Source organism: Pomacea canaliculata, linkage group LG6, assembly GCF_003073045.1.
Source record: "Pomacea canaliculata isolate SZHN2017 linkage group LG6, ASM307304v1, whole genome shotgun sequence".
In the NCBI taxonomy this organism is placed as follows: Eukaryota; Metazoa; Mollusca; class Gastropoda; order Architaenioglossa; family Ampullariidae; genus Pomacea; species Pomacea canaliculata.
In genome coordinates this window covers 26,578,251-26,601,942 of record NC_037595.1, presented here as the reverse complement: position 1 = coordinate 26,601,942, position 23,692 = coordinate 26,578,251, and the positions used below count along the sequence as shown (strand labels likewise).

The 23,692-nt window shown below is 36.6% G+C and overlaps 1 protein-coding gene across 2 annotated transcripts; it reads left to right on the top strand.

Moving 5' to 3' along the window:
• The first annotated feature begins 23 nt into the window (after positions 1-23).
• Positions 24-23,604, top strand: LOC112567071. Of its 2 annotated transcripts, XM_025243615.1 has the most exons (7): positions 24-635; positions 843-959; positions 7,410-7,456; positions 8,463-9,081; positions 10,677-10,781; positions 11,293-11,329; positions 15,920-23,604. In XM_025243615.1, exons 1-6 carry the CDS (start codon positions 276-278, stop codon positions 11,299-11,301), a joined length of 1,257 nt encoding a protein of 418 aa, XP_025099400.1. In that variant the 5' UTR covers positions 24-275; the 3' UTR covers positions 11,302-11,329; positions 15,920-23,604. The 2 variants fall into 2 exon arrangements, with proteins under 2 accessions (XP_025099400.1, XP_025099399.1); XM_025243614.1 differs by lacking the exon at positions 11,293-11,329 and having other exon boundaries at positions 25-635.
• Positions 23,605-23,692: the final 88 nt, after the last annotated feature.

Below are 23,692 nucleotides of genomic sequence, written 5' to 3'. Positions count from 1 at the left end.
TCACCCAAGGTAGAAGGCGAGAACGAGGCGCAGTCAAGTCGTAATGTCTACTGCCATACGTTGAGTAAATACTGAATGGAGTTGTGATTACTTTGTGTGCTTGGAACAGGCTTCTGCGCGTTTGTGAGAACTAGTAAACAGGCAGAGGCTTGGAAACGGCGTCCATAATGCGGTCTCACTGACCTTGCTGTCCGTGGATATCAGTTTTCAACGCGGGATTTCCTAGTGTGTGTGTGAGACAGAACCACCTCTTGACGCGATCGCCAGCGAGTATCATGGCGTCCAGTTCTGTTAGTCAAGAGAGTCTCGATATGGAGGATTTTGACAACATGGCACGAAGGAATCGCATTCGAACTCACAGAGGCCGAGCAATGCCTCATCGGAGCGGAGAAAGGGAGGGATCAGCTGGGGATGTACATGACCGGGAAGGAAAGGATCGTGATCAAAACGGCGATACTGTTGAGGGGGTACATGCAGGGGGCGACCATGAATCTCCGACGCGTAGTGCAGCGGCTCGACTTAAAGACAAGAGGAGTCGTGTAAATCATATGCACAAAGGCAAACTTCCAAAAGACAAGAGGAAATTGAGGGAAAAAAGAAGAAGCACAGGAGTGGTACATCTCCCTTCTACAGAGGTATGAACGAATCGAAACTTGAAAAATATAAACAGTAATAAAACATAAAAATAAAAAACAGTCCCGGTTCTGAGTCCAATAGTAATCTTTATACTCTCTCTCGTATTTTGGTCTTTGTTGTTTTTTGTTCGCGCACTCTTATGCAGATAGGTTCAGTTTTTGGTTATCTCTGCTTGGTAAATTTTACAAGTCAATGATAATTTTCAGAGCACTGGGGATTCACTTGATGACGATGACGACGACGATGAAAATGTCATCCACGAGACCAAGAAGAACACTGTTTATAATGAAGGACCAAATTCCACGCACCACACTTCCTATGAGGTGAGTTTACATACACTTAGAGCGTGCATGTGATTTATTATTATTTTCACTTTATAGTTTTGGCTGTACTGCGTGATAATAGTCACTTAACAGAGACGTTTCGTAGCAGCTGAAACTTCAAGTGTTGGTGTTATTCGAAAAAGTTGTTTATGCTTGACTAGTTTATTTTTTTATTATTTATGAAAACCATAAGCAAAGTCTGCAGAGGTATATATACAAGTTTTTTTTTTGGTTCAGAATTGTCTTTATTTATATATTGTTTATTAATATAGAAACGATATTAAGCTAACCTTAGTGGGACTGTTTATTATGGGCATTTAGTTTTAAAGAATGTTGATTCTTTGATATATAAGTAATCTTTAGTGATCAAATGAATGCAAAGTTGTCTGAGGCAGAGTTTAATCACTGCTATGGGTGAGTGATCTACTTGCAGTGCCAGTATTTTAAGATTGAAATAACTGAACATGAATGTTTCTTAAACCATGGCAGATAAATTGAAAAATTAAAACATATTTATAAATTTGTATATACCTACAATGTGCATTTATATAGCTCTTTATCCCCAGCATCATAGCCAGGTTCAAATTTACATACAGGTACATGAACACACTTTTTCTGGATAGGCATCAGATGCACCTTTCTTACATAAATAAGCACACTATATTCCTACACGTTATCACACAAACTTTATCTGATGACATCAGTAATGACTGGAAATAAATAGTTGGTATATTTGCACAAAAAATGAGGTAACAAGCATAGAATATTTTGGATTTCCATGTGAGATTTGCTTTTGTGCATTCAAATTCTGGAGCTGAGCCAAAATGTTTTAAATGTAGAGAAGACGGTTGATTCAGCACAAACACCGCAAAACAAACAAATCCCAGTTCCTGTGTGTCACAAGTTTTTTTGTGCAGTTGAAATGCATGATACAAAATAATCAGTCATAGTCTTAATATCTTGGTGCTCCCCAAAAGTGGCAAGTACATTAATATTAAATAGGAAATTGGCATATACTTTTAAAAAAATAAACCTTTGATTCTGTTGGTTTCAGCATTTAGCACTTTTGAATTAATTTGTAACTAAAGTAGTAGATTTTACACAGGTGTGATGTTTCTTAAAAGAAAATCTTGCACTTTGAATTCTCATTTATGATACGTTTTGTACAGGTTTGTGGCACCTGACAACATGACATAATTACTTATCTGTTACCTATTGTTGAAAATTGGATTGTGGAATAGGCTGATCATAATGATCTATAAATCTTAACAAACAACATCAGCTTAAAGAAACTGCTGAGTCTGATCATTTGAAGACATATCTGTCACCAGTTGCTGATTAACAATGATACATAGGTGACAGATGGCTAACCCTTTTTTATAGACAGTGCACATCTGGAGGAGCTGTGTAGGTGTATTATTTTTTATGTGTCTCTTGGTAGGTCAGATGCCTGGTACATGCCTGGTACAACTGAGTTGCTTTCACTTAACTGCTTAAGTTTAGTGTAGATTAACCTTTTCATGCAAAATGAGTTAGGATGTAACATGGCCTCAGCAGTATATGTAGTATTAAAGCTATGTTACATATTATCCAAACTTTTGTCTTACCTCTTTGTCACTAGTGAAAAACCTTTTAGATTTTTGAGACTGATAATATTCTGATTTTATTTGCTATTTAAGCTTTCCTTTTCAATCAGTTTTGCTGGTTTCCGTGACATTATTTATCAGCCCTAGTGTCTGTGGTCCAATAACCCCTACCTGAAATAGCTCAGTCCAATGCTAAATCATTTGCATTTTTAGCCTCCATTGTTTGTATGTATGGCTATTGTCATTATACAATCATTGGTCATTGCATGTTAATGCGGGAGCGGTCAGAATAATGTAGTAAATCACCAGTGTCCAGGGAATTCATATTAGTACACAAAACTGTAATTTTTTTATGGCAGTTTTCAGGGCATGTTGTGCAGGTGGCAGGTTGTTTACAGCATCTGTGTGCAGCATTGCCAGAGTTTGTTGTTGCTTCTGGTCCAAACCTATCTCTTGATAAGGCCTTTGTTGCTGAGGGGGCATTAAATTCTGTCAACAAAGCAGCCAAGCAGTTTGAGTCTTACCATATATTGTGACAAAACTCAACCAACCCTACCTTGGTCACTCAGCAGATGGGCTTCTTTATCAGGGAAGATAAAAGGCACGAGGAGAGGATTGGTTTTGGCTTCCCACCAGTTGTGCCTTAGATGCAATGAGCCATTTATAGTTCTTTATTCCAGTGAGCACTATGCTGGAAAGCCTCAATCCTACTGATAAGGTATCAACCCTTTTTCACATTTTCTGAAGCATGGAAGTAGAATAAACAAAGCAAAAATAGTTACTCCATCTGATACAAGGTTGAAAAGCCCACATCATCTAAAAGCAGCTGTGCTGGAGGAAGCAAATGTCACATTCTGGAAATCGCTGAATGACCCACTCATGGCCTGCTTCTGGCATCATCAGATGTGCAGCTACATGAGTTTTTATATTCCAGATACTATTGTTACCAGGGAGTAGTATTTAAAGACAAAGTCCCTTAGATTTTAATTTCTACACTTGGCAGTAACTAAGTGTTTGGCATAAAGCATACTATGCATGAAGGCATGTAGAGATGAAGATGCTCATTCCCAAATATTTTCTTGCAACAGACATGCATGATTTGCCGAAATATTCTCAGGAAAACAGCTAAAAATAGCCATCCTTTTAATTTAGGGGGATTTATTTGCTGGGTGGGGTCACAAAAAATGTCAAAAATGATTGACAGCCTTGGCTTTGCATATTTCCTGTGAAATCAAAGGACAATTTTTTTACTCAAACTCTTTCACACACATGCACCAGGCCTCTCCATTCCCTGTATCTCCCACATGGAGGTTAAGAACTTGGGATTCGAGGTGTGTCAATATTTTTCCACTGCTAAGCACACTTGTGATCAGTACTTTGTAGTACTGAGTCTCACCCCCTTGCCCCTACCTTCAGTTTACCTGCATGGTGAAGGATTAAAAATGCCCTGGGAGTACAAGCCAGACCCCCATAATTATCCACACAAAACAGGTTTGAAGCTCTTGGTATGTGTGTTTGGCCTTTCAGCCCTTGCTGTCTGCCTTTTCTTTACCACTATAGCAAGGCATGCCAATCTGGAGTAAAACTTTGTAGGAAAGTCAAGTGTGATTTTGTTGTCAGGTAGGAAAGACTATGAACTTAAGTGGAATGCAACTGAGACCACCAACAGTCAAGAAAATGCTAACCAAATAAATACTGTTGGAAATACAGCCCACACAAAGTTGATTTAAAAATTAAGACACAGCCCAATGTTTTTAGGAAGAGACTTTTTTAATTGAGGTTAGTTGTTCTTTTCAACTGCAGACTATTAAGTCACAGGTTAAAATGATTTCGTCTAACTGTAAGTGACAGATGCAAAAGTACACTGCAGAACCATGGGACATCAGATTTTGTGAAGAGATTGTCAATTTAGAAAAGGGGCTGGTTTTTTCTTCTTTTTTTTTGTGTGGGATCATTGTGCTGAAAGAATAATTTCCCTGTTTAGAAACAATCTATCAAAGCATTAGTATGTGTTAAAAAAGTCACTTGTAGTAGCTGCTTTTAATTTTTACTAAGCAGATGAGTTAAACTTTTCATAATTTGTCATCAAGATCTGAAGATAATGTGCATGCGCTCTCTCTCTCACACACATACACACTTGGATGTAGATGCACTTTTGTATCATTTGACTTATGTGATAGATGGAATGTGTATTTGTATGATTGACAAGCTGTAATAATAAGTGTTTCATATACTTTCTGTTTCTGTAAACGAATAAAAACAAGCAGGGAATATTTTAGTAAAGAGCATCTACTTTATTTTTTGTTTTTAACGTGCCCTGGTAAGGTAATACTTGTTACAGCATTCTGCCCTTTGAAGCAGTACGTGCCTGCATCCCTTAGGATTTAGAGCGGGTTTTGATCACTGGACCGTGTTAACTCTCTGACTTGTGCAGGGTTGTATTTATTTATTTTTTTATTTTTATTTTTTTTTTGGCATGCAGACATGCACACATTTTCCTGGTTTTATTCCATAGTCAGCATCTTTATAATGCTTACTACCCCACTCACATACACATACATCCCGCAATCTGATGGTTTATTCCTTCTGAGTTTATGTTACCTTTCTGTTAAGATTTGGTGAGTTTTTTTTAAAATCCCTAAATCAAGTAAGATTATATAAATGCTATAAATGCTTAACCAAAAAAGGCACCTCAGATGGGTGCCTTATTGACTGGTTTTTTACTTTTGTAATATCCAGGGTGCATTGTTGAATGTTTTAAAGATGAAAAATTGCACGTAAAATTGATAGTCCAGACTGCTATTGTTTCTGACCCAGAACACCTGGAAGTCTTTCTTTTTGTTTAAATGTTCCGCCTGAATAGTATGCAGCAAACTCATTTGTGTCCACCTTTACCTCTTGTGTTTACTTCTAGTTTTGTGTTGGTCTCCACTGCAGCATTTTTCTTTTTTTCTTTTCAGCATGTGTGGCATGTGCCTTAAGATAGTCTTTTTATGGTGACTTGGGCAACCAGGTATTTTTGGATCACCAATTTTACCTAATGAAGGTCTTCTGTACTTTAGATTGATCCCAATGGTCTTCATATGTGTGCATGGCAAACTTCCTTAAGGAAGAGAAGAGTGCTGAATCTTCTGGCATTGGCTGTTTCTTTCTTTAAAACTTTTTATCATGAAGCCTTTGTTCTCGACATCTGGCAGAAGCTGCCTGCCTTGGGTTAGAGTGTTGACTTGCTGTGTTTCTTATTAATCTCCCTAGTGATTATTGTCCTCAGGGGGTCCTATTAGCTATAAAAGGCAGTTATTGGCCTGAGGCTCTTCCTTACATTGAATAAATGACATTAAAGACTGTTTTTCAGTGCCATCTTCTCTGCTTACATTGACATCGGTGAGCCCCCTTCCTTTCCCCCCTCCAGTCAATAGTAGATTGTATTACAAAGCACTCAGATTTAAAATCACCTCCACTTCTCATTCTCAAGTGTTTTTTACATTACTGTTGGGGAGCTCCCTATCCTGGTGGCTGGTGAAATTGGTTATAGAGCATATGTTCGCTTTTAAGCATAAGGCTGAAACCCCCATCTACCAAGCAGCTGTCGAGCAAAAGTATGTACATGATTTATCAGGAAAGGTAAAAGCTTCAGAAGGGAGTTGGACTTCATTCCCCATTCCTTAGTCTAGACATGTTGAACCACTTATGTTTACTGCCCCTGTGACCACAAGGCTTTGAGACTTTATCTTTTATGGGTAAGTGTGCTGTCTTAGAACTTGAAAATGATTTTCTTAAATTTCATGCATGCCTGTATGCTAAAATATAGTAGTTTTGTCAGACCAAGGTAAGGACACTTTTTTGGGGGCCTCGTAAAATCTTTTCTTCCACTCTGTGTCCTTTTTTTAAAAGCAAAATAGCCCAAAGTATTTGCCACAATAGAACCATCAACTTTAATCGCCATGTTTTACTTTTTCCAAGCCTTAGTCTATGTTAACATTTAAATGACAGGAGAACTTGGATTCTGTTTGGGGTATAAAAGTGAATTTAAAAGTAAGGCATTTTAATTTGACAGTTAAAAAAACTGTATCGAATTTTTGAGTCAAGAAATGATCTCTCCATCCTGTTTTGTTTTCTTGTGTAGACATCTCCCTCTCTTTCAGCATTTTTTTTATGCTAATCTTTCTTGTTTCTTTTTCTTTGGGAGATAAATGCCTGAAGTGGGCGTTGCTTGAATCAGAAAGAAGACCTTCACATTTTACACAATTCTTTTATGATCATAAATTTAGATTCAGCAATCAACGGACAAATGATAGCTTGTGCAGTAAAATTTATATGTGAGCATGCATAATGCCTGGAGGATTTGAAAAGGCTCCAGTCCAGAGAAAAGTAGCATGCCAGTCGCACAACAGTATGGAGGCCACCTAAATTCTGTATAAAATACTTTAGTGCACATCTATATTTTTCCTAACATTTTCCATAAAATTAATTGATAACAGATCTTAAGCTAATAATTTTGCACTTTTCCATCTGTATTTTATATGATTACTTTTTCAGCTATATAGCATTTTATTTTTGTAATGGTCAGTGCATTCTTCACACTTGTTCAAAAAAAAAACTTTTTTAAAAGCAATTTTATGTATCTGATTTCAGCTTTCACCAAAGTGTAATTTCTGCTAAAAGTTAGAATGCTTTTAGAAGTTTCCTGCAAATTTTTTGATTGCATGAGTATAATGCAGTTTTTAATAACTGCTAGTTTCACTAACACCTGATGAGGAAAAGCTTTAAAGGCAACAAAGAAGCTATTGTTATTAACGGTGGCATTTCTTACCTTAGGCAGATGGCTTGAAAACACTGATCTGTGGTATCAAATGTGTTTCAGAGTCGGCATTCGTCCACAAGTAATTTCTCCCCTCGTGGTAACAAGAGGTAAGAAGCTGTTTCTTTTCAAAGTCAGGAATGATGTTGCCCAGGATGAATGACTTGATAATACTCAACAAATGTCATATTTCTGTGTTAGTTATCTTCTTGGCTCTTAAAAATGTCTATTTCCAGTCAGTCACAAAGTCACTTGCTTTAGCATCAATTTTAAAATACTAGCAGAGCTTTGTTAAAAATCACGTAATTTTACTTTCGTGGATTTTGTCCCCAACAAGTGTTCCAAAATAAACAAAAATAAAGTAGTTAAATTTGATGATAAGTAAATCATAAAGATGGTAGCTGCACCATTGTCAGTATCTACTAGAAGCATGTTAGTTTTACCTCCGCATTATCAACTGTATAAAATACCCTGTTTTTTTTTTTTCCTTGGCACAATTTTTGTACCATTCTCTCTGTAATTATTGGTGAGAAATCGTAGAAAACAGTCATGACATGGTCATTAGAGCATCGCCATCTTTGACTACATACTCAAAGTTGCTTGCAGTATTACTTGAATAAACCTGCACACAACCAAAAGAATTGGAATCTCAAACATCTTAGAAAAACTGATCTTAATTTTTCAAGAGATGCATAAGTTGCATCTCTTCACATAATACTCCTTATTCACAAAGAGTAAGAAATGCATGCTTTCCTGACTTATCGTTCTGTTGCGATACAAAAATATAAATCAAAGTGTTGTTAACTATGTTTATATTTTACATTTCCTACAATATATTAAAATAACATCAGTTTCCTGGAGAATTCTTAAGTCAAAGTTGATCTATTTTTGTGAAAGATGCTTAATTGTGATAACAAAGAGATACATTATTCCTTAACTGCACATATCTTTGAAATTGTAATGAGTCTGTCATTGGAGTAGATTATTTGCCACAGCCTGTTTTTATTACAGTGACATAATCTTAACATGTCTTAAGAGAAGTGTAGGAGTGGGTGTGTGAAGAATGCATTGTTTTTAATAACCAGTTTCACCCCCTTCCCTCGTCCTCTTTTACAGTCCATCAGATCTGGAGGCTGACTTAGAGGACAACCAGGATTACGATAGTACTGTAAGTCATTCTGAAACTAACCTAACACTCATTGGCCGTTCGGAGTCTTCAGATACTCAGATGTCTGGGGGTTTTATGTCTCGCCAGCCTACCTCTGGCTTCTCTAAGTTCTCTCCAGAGTCATCGAGAGCATCGTCTGCACTCAAATATGGAACCAGCTCTGCTCAGCAAGTTTCAGCTGACCAAGAGCCAAGCAAGACTTCCCTACATTCAGCCCCAAAGTCGTCTGTGTTGTCTTTAGTGTCCAGGTACAACAGAGATCCTGACACCTTGCCACGGGAATTGGAGCAGTCTTCGAAAGACAGTGATACCTCTAGGCCCTCTGGTCTAACAGGCCACAAGGACAAGACATACAGCAGAACAGAGAAACCATACAGTGGCTATCTGTCATCTCGATTCCAGGATCGGGATAGTGTTGGTGTGGTGGGAGGAGGCAGTAATGGGGGAGTTGTGGGAAGCAGTAGCAGCAATCTCCACTCGTCACGATTCACCTTCCAGTCTGCTAGACCCTTTGTGCCCCAGTACAACAGCAGTAGTAATAGCGACGCCACAGCTCAGCTGGAGAAGGTGAGGCTTTTGTCTGTGCTTATGCTGAAAGCTTCTGTAGTAATGTAATGTACAATATCACTTGAATAATCACACATACATTTACAGATGTTCCAATATATTTTTTTTCTTTTTTTAATTTGTTAGACTTGCCATTTCACGGTCTACAAACTGTTCTTAATACTGTAAAACCTTTTTATTAGATTTTTTTATTATTATGACTCCATCTTAGTTATGACCCAAAACTTTTTCACGAACATATTTTGCTGTTTAACATCTCTGGTATGAACTACATCCCCAACCCGTCTTACGACTTGCAGTTTATGCTCTGTTATAATTTGAAATTAAACGCCTTTTAAAATAAATAGTTTCTGGCTGACCGCTTACTCTTTATTACAATTTTCTGCAGAAATCACGTAAAATAAGTATATTTTTAAAGAGACTGCTTGTTCTGTGTGTCACCTGTGATTTCAAGCCAAACCCTGTTGCTTTAGTCACTACCACCTGCCTGACATGCATCCAGGCCCAAAAGACAAGTCAATCTTCGATGCTAGGAGTAGATATTAATGTCAAATATCAACAGAGCCATGTGTTGTTTGAACCAGTTCAGACACAATCTTACTACACAAAAATGGCCACTTGGCAGTACACTTTTAGACAACAAATCACACTATTATCATAAGGCGATTTTCTTTGAACTTTTTTTTTTTTTAAAAAACTAAAAACGCCTTTTTATCGTCATTATTCTTTAGTTTAGAGTTTCTTTTTAAATGTATGTGTAGAACTTTGGTTAATGTGAAACGGGTGTTGCGCTTCGGCCATTCATTTAGCCTGAGCCTGGTCATTTCGACTGACAACAGTTCATTATTGTCTCTTTACCAGCACACATCAGTCGATTGTACTTCATTAACAACCTTTTGCAGAAGTCACGTGTTTATAAAATAAAATTATTGTGACTAAATGTTTGTGTTTTATTGTGACTGCAATAGTTACAAAAAAGCATGTGGTTTATAAGAGCATTATTTTAACATTTAAATAAATGAACTTAAATTTATAGGTGTTTATAAATCAAATCATCAAGAGATTATTAGATGATCACAAAGTAGAAATTACAGTACATTGTTGAAATGTATGACCGTTTGGCACTGATGTAAAGTCTATCACCCAGGACTGATAAAAATGAAGAAAATGGGATGGCATTAACTAGAGAGGATTAACCACAAAAAAGAGAGTTGAAACTAGCAGGGGAATAAATAAAAAACCACTGGCAGGTAACCAGTCAAACACAATACCGATAACTTCAGGGGGGGGAAGTGCAGATTGGTACAATAGGCACTACAAGCACAACAAATCAAGAAGAAAAAATGGAGAGCGGGCCCCCTCAAGTCTGTTAGGCAAAGGGACACCACCCCAGTAATGGGAAAATGGAAAAACAATGACTTATATTTTACTTATCTATATGTCTGGCTTATGCTTATGTTTAATATTATAGGTTTTCATGCTGGAGTTAAGTGCTTGTGAGAAAAAGAGACATGTTGCTATCTAGATGTGACATGACTTCATAGACAACCTTAGTTGTCAACATTTGTTCAGTTCATTTTTTGCACATTCTGCAGCAATTGGAGAAGGAGAAAGAGGAAAACAAGCGTCTACAACAACAGCTGGAGCAGAAGGACCGACGGATTATCGAACTTGAGCGTCAGGTGGCCTTGTTGAATAAGGTTAGCTGTCCATGTCATTTTGCTGTGTTTCCACCTGTGAATACAGCTGTTTGTATTAAATGTGTCATGTATGTTGTAATTGAATGCTTATGCATATTTTCCGAATTATCTCCAAACCATATGTGTGTGTGTACGCAAGAAAGAGAAGGGGTGTGTGTGCACGGGCACATTTGATGGATTTTTTAAGGTTGTGGTAGTCTTTGTTCTCTTTTGCAGTTATAACCATACCTTAATATGTGAATATTATTTGCTATGATTTGTGTAAATGTTCTCAAAACACCACAGCAAAACCTTGTCATCTCAGATTTGCAGTGGTTATTTGCTGGAAAAGAAGTGTGTTTTAGCAGTAGAGTATGTTTTTAATAGTTATTGTTAAGGGGTGTCATTTGATAAGTGACAGACAGGTAGTAGTCATGTTCTGTCAAACATACGAGATAAACTTGATGTGGCCTTTGAGAATGCTTATCAGACTCTTCAGCTGAAGTTTATGGTGTTTCTGTTAAACTTTCAGCACTCCTAATTTCATACAAGGAAGACAGTTTCCGAGGGTAACAAAGCTTGATTATGGTGGTTTATTTTTTTTATTTATTTACTTTAAACCAGCCTTGGTCATGTCTTGATTCATGGTAAATCTTGTCTCTTTTGTTTGTGTTTCATGTCATCCCTAGCGAGTGGTTATTGTCCTGCTAGAGTTTCTTACATGCATTTTATGTTTGCATTAGTGTGATCTCGTCTGCCACATATTTGCTTGTATGTTTATTTCAACATTTATTTGTCACAGTTCATTATTTTAGTGCAAGTTAGTAAGAAATTGCAGACATCATCACCATGAATAAATGCATGAACAAATTAAACCTAAGCAATATTTTTTCTCTTGGCACTATTAAAAATTATGCTTTAAATATTGTAATGTTTTATTCAAACATTTAGAAATGGTAGTTCTTGAGCAGCAAAGAACTTAAGTTCAAACTGAGACAAAATTAGAAAAAAAAATAGTTCCCTATTAGTGATTATAAAGATTCTAAAGATTGTTTTTAAGACTTTCAGAGAGTATAGAAATATATTGTTTTAAAGTTTGGTCACCTTCATCCCTTAAATTCCCAAGGTTTAGAAATGCATGATCTGAGGCATGAATAGGCATGCAAATCATTTCCACACTTATCACTACATCTGTTGTTTTGTCAGGTTACTGGTGTAATGCTCAGGGCTAAGCATTTTTACATGAAATTCCAAACCCCAGTAATATTCAGGGGGAATGCTTATGAGGTTAACCAGGATATGAATATAACCATGGATGTGTATAGGTGGATTGCTGTCTCTCTGCCAAGACCAACGCTTAGCCTCTTGTGAAGTTCTCCACTGTTAATCTCTGCAAGCCTAACCAATGAATGTGACTAAACCGGAAGGTTTGTACAAGCATGCCTCCTTTTAGTAGTTAAGTGAAAAAAATCATCTGCCAGCAGTCCAGTAACACAAGCTCATGATGTAAGTAATGAACAATGAGCAATTGTGCCCGTCCAACCCAGATGATAAATCTGCCTACCTGGCGTTTGTATAATTGTACAAGGTTGTTAGTTATTTACACAAGTGATTAGGATAGCCCATGTGCAAACTCCTGGGCCAAGTTGGAATGCTTTTAGGTATAGAAGCATGAGGTAGGAAGCAGAAGGTCACATGGATATCTGCATGAACCTAGAGGCTGAACTTCCACCATCCAGCAGGAAAGAATGGTTTGACTTGGGGAAGGAGGTGAAGGTAGATGTGCCAGGTGAAAGCAATTAGCAAAGCATGATCATTAAGGTATTCTGCACTAGATGTGCTCCTGACATCCCTCCCCAGGTTTACTACGTTTTCATGCCCTAGGGTAGAAGTTTGGTTGGTATTAAGCAGGTAAATGTCACAGCACGTCATATGTGGATGAAATGGCACAGTCTAGTGGCTAAACTAAGGGGCTATCATACTGCATACATGTTTAGCATCTTGATGGCCAGCAGCAAGAATAAGGAGGGTGCACATCTCTGCGATGGTCATTCATGAGCACTCCATTGTGCTAACCTTCAGTGGAGTGGTGTGTTTCCTTATTATACTTCGACTGTAGAGAGTTTTGCATCATACATTGTGTTTTGTTCATGGTTGGTTGAGAGAAAATATTACTGAAAGGTAAATGTAAACAGCTAAACAAAACACAACATAACATTTTAGAACATCTAATGTTCATGCAATTAAACGTGGACATATAGTCCTCCTGTGACTACAGTGAGCTATAAACTTGAGTATTCTGTGTGCTATCGTACAAAACCCATCTGCATTACTGTAGAAATGTGTGCATGGGTAGAGATTGCTGTTGTCTCATGTGTGGGTAGAAGTGCCCAGCTACTTTACTGGGTGCTTTAAGATTTGGATAAGTGTGTCTGAACATGGGATGGAGTGAATTTTTGTTGCTCACGGTGAGGTCTGCTGACATAGCTGTTAACCTGCAATGAGTGTCCAGTATTTAATATACTCACATGCACACTTTACACTTGGGTCTGTTTAAGACTACTACAGTGTTTTTACATTTTCGTTTATCACATTTGGAGATACATATAAGTCACCGATGGGCCCAGATGTTTATGCAATCCTGATGTAACAAATATATTTCATAGTCTGTTAAGTATAAAAATAAAGTATTTTTTATAAAGCATCCACTCTTGCTACAGCAATTCATGGAAAACACATGCAAGTATGCCACACCTAAACACACAAAACAAAAATAAAGGTTGGCAGGAGGCGGGGAGGGCAATTGCAAATTGCAGTTAAAAAGAGAAAAATAGATTTTAAAAAATGGAAGGTCATGTGGAAGGAGGAATGTGAAGTACCAGAGATGGGATTAAGTAGACAATGGAAAGGAGCTGTGTCTCATGAAGAGTTTTGTTTTTGTTTTGTTTTGTTTTTTAAAAGAAGTTGGGGGAAAAGGTAAATCTTCCCAGTTGTAGTTGGTTGAAAGAGGAGAGATTGTGGTGGATTCAAGGTTGAGCACTGTTCTCTGAATAGTAAGCTTTATGGAGCACTAGCAATGCCTAGATTGACAGCATGCATGCTTGGCTTAAGTAATTTAAAGAGTGCACTAAGGTGCTGACGGACTGTTAGGATGAAAATGAATGTTAGTGGGAGCATGGTGTGTAGCATGATTGAGAGAAGACGCAGGAGAGGCGCAGTGCCTCAAAGGAAAAATCGTTAGACTTGGCACTTTCAATGTTATGTCCACTGTCTTCGTGATAGGTATGAGAAGTTGAGGAGAGATCAAGCATGCAGAAGACAGTAGAGTGGTCAGAAGGACAAGAGAAGCGGTGAGGATAAGGCTGTCAGCATCTTGCAGTGATCTCATCATGAGTGTAACCAACACACCGAGTTGGCTGAGAGACAAAAATGGACGTTTTCAAGGAAGAATACTATAGTGATTGAGAAAGTTGATCAAAATCAGAGAAAAACCCGGAGATATTGAGCTTATTTACTTGGTGAGGAGGTTGGTAGAGTTGCAGACTGGACAAAGATTATTTTGGGGTTAATTTCCACAAACTCAACTAATAAGAAAAAGGCGGAGACTGGGAGAAAGCAACATGATTATGGTGGGATGTTTGTATATAATGGCAATTCCACCTGGTGGAGTGGGACAAGGGAAGAACATTAGTGTGTAACCATCACATATTAGCCGATAACCATTGCAAGTGAGACTTGCAACTAAGGGTTTGTCACTGCATTGATGCAACCATGTTTCAGTATTGAAACCATGTCCAAATCATGCTAGTGGATTAAGTCACAAAGCACATTTGTTCTGTTGCATACTAATTGAGAGTTAAGCAAATATTGAATTTGGTAGGACACAAAACACTGTTTTGTAACACTTAAAGAATGAGAGACAGTCAACAGAATTAGAAATGGTGAACCAAACATTGATGGAAAAGGCAGATAGGCACTTTTAAGACTTTAAAACATGCAGAGTACCATAAAGAATATTGTGACAGACTATAGAGATTTTATTCTGCTTTTAAATGCAGCAATTCTTTACACAGAACAGTAGTTTGAGTAACAAATTTTCAAAATAGATGTAAATGTAAAATGTGACTGCTTTCCAGTTCAGCATTTCGCCTTGCAGATGCATTTGTGTGTTCTTTGGCTTGAAAATAATGTGACCTAACAGCATGACACCAGTGTTATCAAAGGGCATGATTGTATTCTTACTGAGAATGCTGATTTCGCCTTGATTATAACGTCGGGTCAAAATCCCAGCTCCTTAAACATGCATATAGCCTTTTTTGTTTTTGTTTTTTTAATTGTACCTCTACGGCTCTATTTGCAGTATGCTTTCAGACATAAAAATATCATTTGCACAATTGTTTTGTTTGTATTAGGCATTTGTTAGTAGAAGCTAACTCATACAGTTGTAATCTTGTTATCTTCTGACTTAGAATCTAAGTATCTGTATTGAATCAGATATTTTTAGTGATTTGATTATGGGTCTGTTGGGGTTGGGTTTTTTATTTTGTTTGTTTTGTTTTGTTTTTGCTTTTTTTTTTTTTTTGAAAAATGTCTTAATGTGGTCATGAGTCAATAAGAACAGAGCTGTTTACTCATACTTTTTGTCTGTATTTGTAAAATGAGTCAGAATACAGGTATACAATTCTTACTTTCTCTACGACTTCACGGATGGACAGTCATTGTTCATATTTTATTGACTTCAACTTGCTGCTATCAGCAGCTGATGCTTGAGCCAAAACAGAGGTGGATTTTCCCAGACTCAGATGTGGCATAGAAATTCCAGCATAGATGGAACAAGCTAACTTGCTTTGTAAAAGAGCTAGTATTCTATATATTATGTAGTATATTGACAAAAACAATAGAGTACTGGCAGATTTTTAACAATTTTTTGTTCTTTCTTGTTCTTCTTTTGTATGTAACAGTTATATATATATTTTTAAAATTTCATTTACTGGGATTTTTTTGCATTTGGCGTTGCTGTTTGTGTTAAGGATGGACAAAATTATCTACATTTTTGCATATCAGTATTTCTTAATGTTAACTGTTGACCGGTATATGTGGTTGTTTGCAGCTCACACAATGAGTGGTGCCCCATATAATTTCTGTCTTTTGCATTGCAGGAATGTGATGAGTTGGATGAAGACAACCTGAAGTTACAGGAAGAGAACAAGGCCCTCATACGTGCAATGTCACAGCTCAGCACCAATGTCTGAGTGTCTGCTGTGCTTCTCACTGCGCCATCTTCCACCATCAGCGTGGGGGATGTCATATATGCTTTCACAACATACTCTTTGTAATAGTCCATTATAAGGAAAGTAGCCTTGGGTAACATCAACTTCCTAATGGTAAAAGTGATGAGGGACCTAAATGTCTCACCAGGTTGTAAAACTGCTGTGGTTCCTGGAAAAAAAAATCATGCTAAGGCTTTCTTATGCAGAATTTGTGTTATAGCATGAAGGCCATATTTTGGGTGGGTTTGTCTTTCACAGTTGTGTTCATCATTTTAGCTGCTTTTTTTTTATTTTTGCAGTTTTGCATTGTCCTTCTCAATAACTATATTTAAGGTAACTTCATTTTGTGTAGCAGTAGGCAAAAAGCAGTTGTAGCAGTAGAAGTCTTGTGAGATGGAAGTCATAGTTGAGATGCTTGAATCAAAACTGGTCCACCAGAATCTAAGGTAATGGCCAGATGCCTAGCAAAATCTTACATTATAGTATTGAGATCAAAAGAACTGATGAGTATGGGGTTTTTTCTCAGACTTGTGGGAGGAAACATTGGCCACTCTTAACATTAGATTAAAAGTATTTGCATTGCTGTTGCAAAAAAAGTTTTTATTGCTTTAGTGCCTTTGTGCTCTTTTATTTCCTCCCCTAGTCATATTATTGCTTGATATCGTTTTTACTTCAAGGCTACCTGCGTTGTGTTTTATGTCATTATCAGAAAATGCATCCTCTTGTTTTTAAAACACAGTCTTTTTCTGTAAATGTAGCATTTATTTTATGTTGTGTCTGCATTGTTATGCGAAAAAAAGGTTTAGAGTGCTAGAAGCAAGTGAACTTTTTTTTGTGTTGTGTTCTTGCATTTATTACCACATGTATACCACTCAGTGCTGATCTAAGTACTCCTGCATTATGTAAGAGATGTCCATGTAGACTGTGTGCATGTTTCAGAGAGTGTGTGTGTATACACATGCACACGTGTGTGAAAAAATATTGTTGATAATTACAGTCAGCCTTGATATTTGGGGGGTTTGGGATGCAGGACTCTCGTGAATGATGAAAATTTGAGAATAACAGACAAACTTTAAATACTTGCGTGCTGTTTGCCATATTTCTGTTCTTTTCCATTTTTTTTAATGCTAAAGTAAATTACCATGTTTTGTGGTGCTTAACTCATTGAGGGCACAAGAACAATATTGAGCTAGCTACCTTGGAACACACAAAATTACTCTATTTTCAAAAAAGAGATAATAAGAGAAAACAAACTTATAAGAAATGCATGAAATAAAGCAGAGATCAAGGGTTCCTGCCTCAGTTGATCTTGAGCGTAAACTTTTTTCTAAATGCAAAATGAGGTATGTCCTAAGGACTTTTGAAAAAGACTAACATGCAGGGTTACAGAGCTACTTTGTCACCCTCTATTCCTGCAGGCAAATCAAGTGGAATGAAATGAACATAACTCGTGATGAAAACCAATCCAACTACAGTTTTATATTTTAATAGGTACAGTCTCTGCAGTTAAGCACTTCACCTTGAATCTTCTGCCAATCACCAGTTTTATGCAAAAAATGATTGTGATGAGAAATTTGTTAACTTCCTGTCAAAGTTGCTTCCTTTATGAAGTCAATGGTGTCTACAACCAGCATAATTTTTTTCCATTTTTGTGTTAAAAAAAAAAATCTTTCATACACATATGTACTAAGTGTCTTAGATGTAGTAGTTACAGGGTGGAGGCCACATATGTGCAAAAGAGATTGAGTTGAGAAGTTGGGAATACAAACATTACATTGATATAACGTTCCCTGGCTTTTCCAGAGAGGGAGTCGTGGAAAAGATGCAATACAGCACATATACAGTACTTTACGGATGACTAGGTTGTTTTTAGCTTTCTTTATGCATCTACACATGTCTTGTCTAGAATTTTTCATGGTAGGCCACAAAACTGAAAAAAAAATTCCTATAATAATAGAAATCTGACGATATAAATAAAACCATAACAGGGAAACCCACAAATAAAACCATGAAAGCAAAGCCCACAAATGCTGAGGGTCAGCTGTACTCCATTCTGTTGTGTTCTCAAAAGTATTGTGTTGATGCTTTTTAATGTGGTTTGGTTTTGCAGCAGTGCTTTTTGCAAATCACTCTGATGTAATTTTTTTTCTTCAGTCATATAAAAGTTGCTTCACAGCAGAAAAACATGAAGTGCACTAAATGACATGTCAACTACAGGAGCTTTAACAAAAAAATATATCAATTATCACTGATAAGATTTCTCATCTGTAGATGGTCACAAAATATATAGATCTCTTTCATGTGTTCAGATTTTTAAAAAGTACTTTGTTGTGTTTGTAAACATCAGAGGTTTTGCTTGTGCGTTATTTAAAGATATTTAAGTGGTTATCTTTTCATTTTAAATTATTCAAGAACTTAGATGCATAGACCTGATTTCTGGGAGGCAGAGAAAGGAGATTACTTGATAGTGCATTCTACTGCAGCATGGGGCTTGTGATTTAAACACCATCCTTGTTTCCAACACATCTTCAGTGGTTTCCTTCCTGATTTCTGTGGTGTTACTATAAATTGGAAACTTTCATCTTATCTATAGTTTGACTGTAACAAATATGTCTACCTTTTCTTTAGTTTGTAATCCTCATGTCTGTCTTTAGAACAGCAAGCACTCCATTCTTGATTTTTTTACCCAGTGGACACACCCAGCTTCATTTAAACGGGCAAAAGAATTTTCCGTTTCTCTGAATGATATGGGAAAGGTCTTGCCAGCTTTGTCTGGTGAATCCTGTTACAAATAGCAGATTGGCTGACCTTGAATACTTCAGGTGAAACCTGATCAATCTGGGCCACTGCTGCAGCATCTAATGGATATGCCTTTTTTTTTTTCTTTAGCTGGCAATTTTCGAAGTGTCATAGTGTTCAAGTATAGGCATATCACATTGACTCACAGAAAACCATCAGTTGGTCAGATGCTTGAGTATAACTTGACCATAGAGTGCGGTCGTATCTTGAAGTCTTCTGTTGTGCACTTTTTACCTGTTTGTTTTACTCGTGAGTGTAGCAGATCAGGGTTTATCCAGCATACAGATTGTTGGCAGCGTGCTTAAAAGTGGTGCAGTGAGTAGAGTTGTGTGGGTGGGGGAGGGGCAGCTGTAGTTTGTTGCTTGTGATAGTTTTCACAGTATACAATGTAAATAATAAGCAAACCTTACTGGCCGAAGGATGTGCCAGTTAAATATATTAATGTGTACCTATGTTAATAGGGAGTAACATATCAGTTAGGTGCGAGTTTGTGCTTCTTTATAGGAAATAAACACTGAAATTGTTTTTCATTGAAGTTCCACAAGTTTGGTGCCCCACATTACACCCGACCCTTTTTTTCAGTTTCGTTTGAGAATCTAAGTGAAAGGCATTCACAATTGTAAAGGTGTTGTGAGCTTTGTCAAGCCATCTGTAATCTAATGATTGACATCTGTTATAAATTAATTATTTAAGTGTATAATTATGGTGTGCTTTGTTTATGCCAGTCCATTATTTGCTTCAGACAGCACGTAATATAGATGTAAGCAATAGTTTGCTATCAAAGTGGATGTTGTATAAACGTAGATCTGCATGATACAAAAGTAATAAACCAGCTCTGATGATGACAAGTTTCAAATGCATTTAAGATGTTTCATAGGTGATATGCTATACTTTGACCCTCATAGCACAAGAGCTGGGACTGCAGGATTTGAAGGATTTTTTTTTTTTTTGCAGTCATTTCAGTTTGCCCAAGATATTTTCTTATTTACTGACAGGAAAACGAGATCACCATCTGTATTTTTTCCCTGGATTAGTAGGAAAGGGAAGAGGAAAGCTTATAAAACATGGTTTATTCAGAACAATATATACATTGAGGGAGAAAGTTATCCTTCAGACTGTTTGTGATTTTGTATGAATTCAGTGCTGGACACCAGATTTTGTGGCACATCATGTAAAGTGAATGTATGATCTTTACCATGGATGATGAGGTGGCAGGCTTTTTTTTGGTTTATCAGCTTTTTACTAGAACTTTACTAAAAAGTTTCATATTGATAAACATTTTTAGCTTAACATTTTCTTCATGGTTAAAGCTAGCCATTACATAATTTGTGATCTTTCCAGTGGCACATTTTTTTCAGCCACTTTTGCAACATATCAAAATGTTTTTAAACAAAGTTTACAGTCAGTGCTCATATAATAAGTGCACATTAAGATTCATTGTATTTTAGTAAGCTTAAAATATGTCTCTCAAATGTGTTTTTTTCCACAAAATTCATGGTTACATTCCTTTGATGAAAGATTATTTCAACCAAAAATTATTAAGATCATTTTGTGGGTGAAAGAAGTGTTTAAGTGTGAAAGTTTGACAAGATTGGGAATAGTGAGACAATAAGGTATGAAAGGTGTTTAACAAGATGACCTTAATGTCATGGGACGTCCTTGTGATGGTCCATTGGCACAGTACTGCTGTTGTCTTCCAAACCCACACAGATGGAGTAGAGAACGGGTATTGTTGACAGATCATGTCAGTATGGTTGTTTGATTATGCATCTTAAAAAAAGTAAATTGTCAGTTGACCTTTTTGTGCAGGCATTACTTGGACAAGATGGCAATATTAGACATGTCTTTGAACTGGCATATTTTCATCTGCTTCTGACACATATTTTTCTTATTCATATGAAATTTGAGAAAAATCTATTCCAGCCCTTCATGCTTAGATTCTTCATGTAAAAATATCTTCAGTGTCTTACAGGTCTTATTATTACTACATTTTATGAAAATAATGAAGAGATTTAGGAGAGATATGTAACTGCTTTGATTTTTGACTGAATCAAAGCAATAATGATTTATTGTTTATTAGCTTGTGACATTTTCTTTTGAAATTATTAGTTTTGGCAAATATTCTGATTCATAATGAGGATGCAAAAAGTTAATGGGTTTATAATCTTGGAGAACGAACTAAAGCCAGGATGGACATTGACAGTGCAGTAGTCTATTTCGGTAATTCCTGTTAGAATACTCAGTGAATAATAATCCTGTTTATGGTTGATAAGCAATCAAATGGAGAATGTTATTATGGAAGTTATTTTTTTCTGACCCACCTGAAGAGTGTAAACGTATAGGTTTAAATATTTCTTGTATTTGTAGGATCAATTGCTGACCAATTATATCAAAGCACATTGAGCTTGCTGCCAGCAGGAAAGTGCACTATAGAAGTGCTACTATTGTTATTAATTTATATATGCTCTGTTTCCTATGAATAGGAACATGAAAGTGCACAAAATTGTACCATTTTTTCAGGCTCTATACAAAGATTTTGCTCCTTATGAATGCTGTATCATAACATAAACATTGAGTGGCTGATCAAGAGTTGACAGATTTGCAAAGTCTGGGGGTAGTTTCTATACATGTGTGGGTGTGTTCCAGCACATGCATGCATGCAGAATTTTCTGTTAAATAAATTAAAAACACTGGTAAAATTTCTAGGATACTTAAGTTTTTAAAGAAATGGTCCATGAAAGAATATGCGGGAACAGTAGGTAGATGTTCTGCTGTATTCTTTGAAAAGTACTTTGCTCTCTCTGAAATATGGCTGGCTATGTGGGACAAAATAGCAGTCTTCTCAGAACTCGCATAAAATGCATTTTCAAAATTGTTAAATTACTTGAAGGCAATTGCTTGAATGATCAACAACAAGAAAGGCAACTGCAGCTTCTGTTCTTTGTGAACAGTAAGCAGTAATCCGAAAAAACAGACTGTGTTGTCAGTCAAGAGCAAGAAAAACTTTTAAATCTGTGATCTAAATACATCTGAGTGTATGTGTTAACTAGCAGTTCTGTTGTTTTTAATTATCAAATCTATTGCCATTCTTTTTTTATGGAAAGGTCTAAAACAAAACCACAGGACTACTTGCATAAGAAGTTTTGTAACTCACTTCTTTTTTGGCCTTGTAACTTGATGGCTTGGGGCACTTTTAATAATTAGATACTAATAATTACAGCACTATCTTATTATAATATAATGCATTTTCTAAGTTGGTTGTGAAGAATACAGTAAATACCATTTACAGTCAAGATGGAGGTGGCAAGGTTTCCCCTATTTGTGTTTTGTCTTTATACATTTACTTGCTTGAAAATGAGTTGCCGTAAATTTAACCACTGTATCCAAACACATGAGAGGCAAGTCCAGTTTTGCCATATTTATTGCCTAGACAATGTTTTTGGGTGTTGCTGGAGTGCAAGATGTGATTGAAATTTTTTTTCAGCTGTAGACTTTGCTGGCTGGGCTGCTTTTTTGTGATCTAGCTCTGTGATCATTTCACATCCAGGATTTGCCTCATTCCCCTGCTTTTGACCACACACTTTCCTTCCAATTGGTGACACTGAAAAAAAAAGGTATCATTTGTAAAGATTTCCTATTTGTTTTGGGGACTTCTTGTGTTGCATTCCATAAACTATGATAGCTTTATTTTATAAAATTGTTATTAAAGCAGATTTTTGTTTCTGCTCAGTCAGGTAGTAGACGTAGACCATGTGTAAAGGAACAATAACAAAGGTTGTAATAAATTGCACAGTACAAGGTGATGTTAGACTCTTATAACATCTAGGTTGTTAGCTGACCGTTTCCACATTTTAAGGTCATTTACTTGAATCTGGTAATTTTCTAACACATGCTTTGTACAGATGGAAATGAAGTTTATATTACTAGTGTTGTGAAGGTGTTTTGTGATGACTGCATTGATATAAAGCTAGCCAAGTATGTGCTGGCTTTAGCCAGGCAATTGTGTTTAATGTGAATTTTAAAACTCATGTTTTATTTTTTATTTCTTGAGGAACAGCAATTCCCTATTTTGCTAGAGAAAAAAATTATGGGTTACAAGTACTCTGGAGGAGAACATGACATTGACACTTTTCTTTTCACTTTTAAGTAAGATCTACATCTAGTCTACTACATATGTTTTAGAACCCTTTTATTTTAAAACCTATTTTTGGTCTAAGAAATGTTTCCCCTTTGTAAATCCAGCATCCAATGTATTTTACATCCAATTAGAAAAGGCAGAAGACAGATAAAAATGTAACTGTTCCTCTAAGCATAAATCTTGGGAATTTATATTAAGGGTTAACGATAAACCTATGTTGCCTAGGCTGAAGCAGTGAGAGTTTTGGGGGTTATTTTGTGCAGTGAATGCACTGAGGATGCCATCCATGGCACGTGGCTGTGTGATAGATGGTGGTCAGTGAAAATGCTTGCCATGGCATGACTGGGCTCGAGACAAACCATCACTGAGAATACTCAGCATGCTTATCCTGGTTGCTTAGTGTACTTCTAACGGCCTGTTTGTGCCTGATATAACTTGTCGCTCGGAGTGCTAGCCAGGATTTGTTCCTGATTGGGAATGCTGGTTCTGGCATGTTCGTAATATAACTTGTTATTCACAAAGGATATGAGGCATGGCATTTTAAATATGCTTCTCAGTCTTTTTAAGCAACCGTGTTCTGTAAAAGTATTTTCACCTTTTCTCCACATTAAAAAAAAAATAAAGCATTCCACCTACTCTTGCTTTGTTTTTCAGTTTTGTTCAGCATGGCTATGCGGTTATGGATGATAATGTCATCAAAATACAAGAAATGTGAACAATACAAA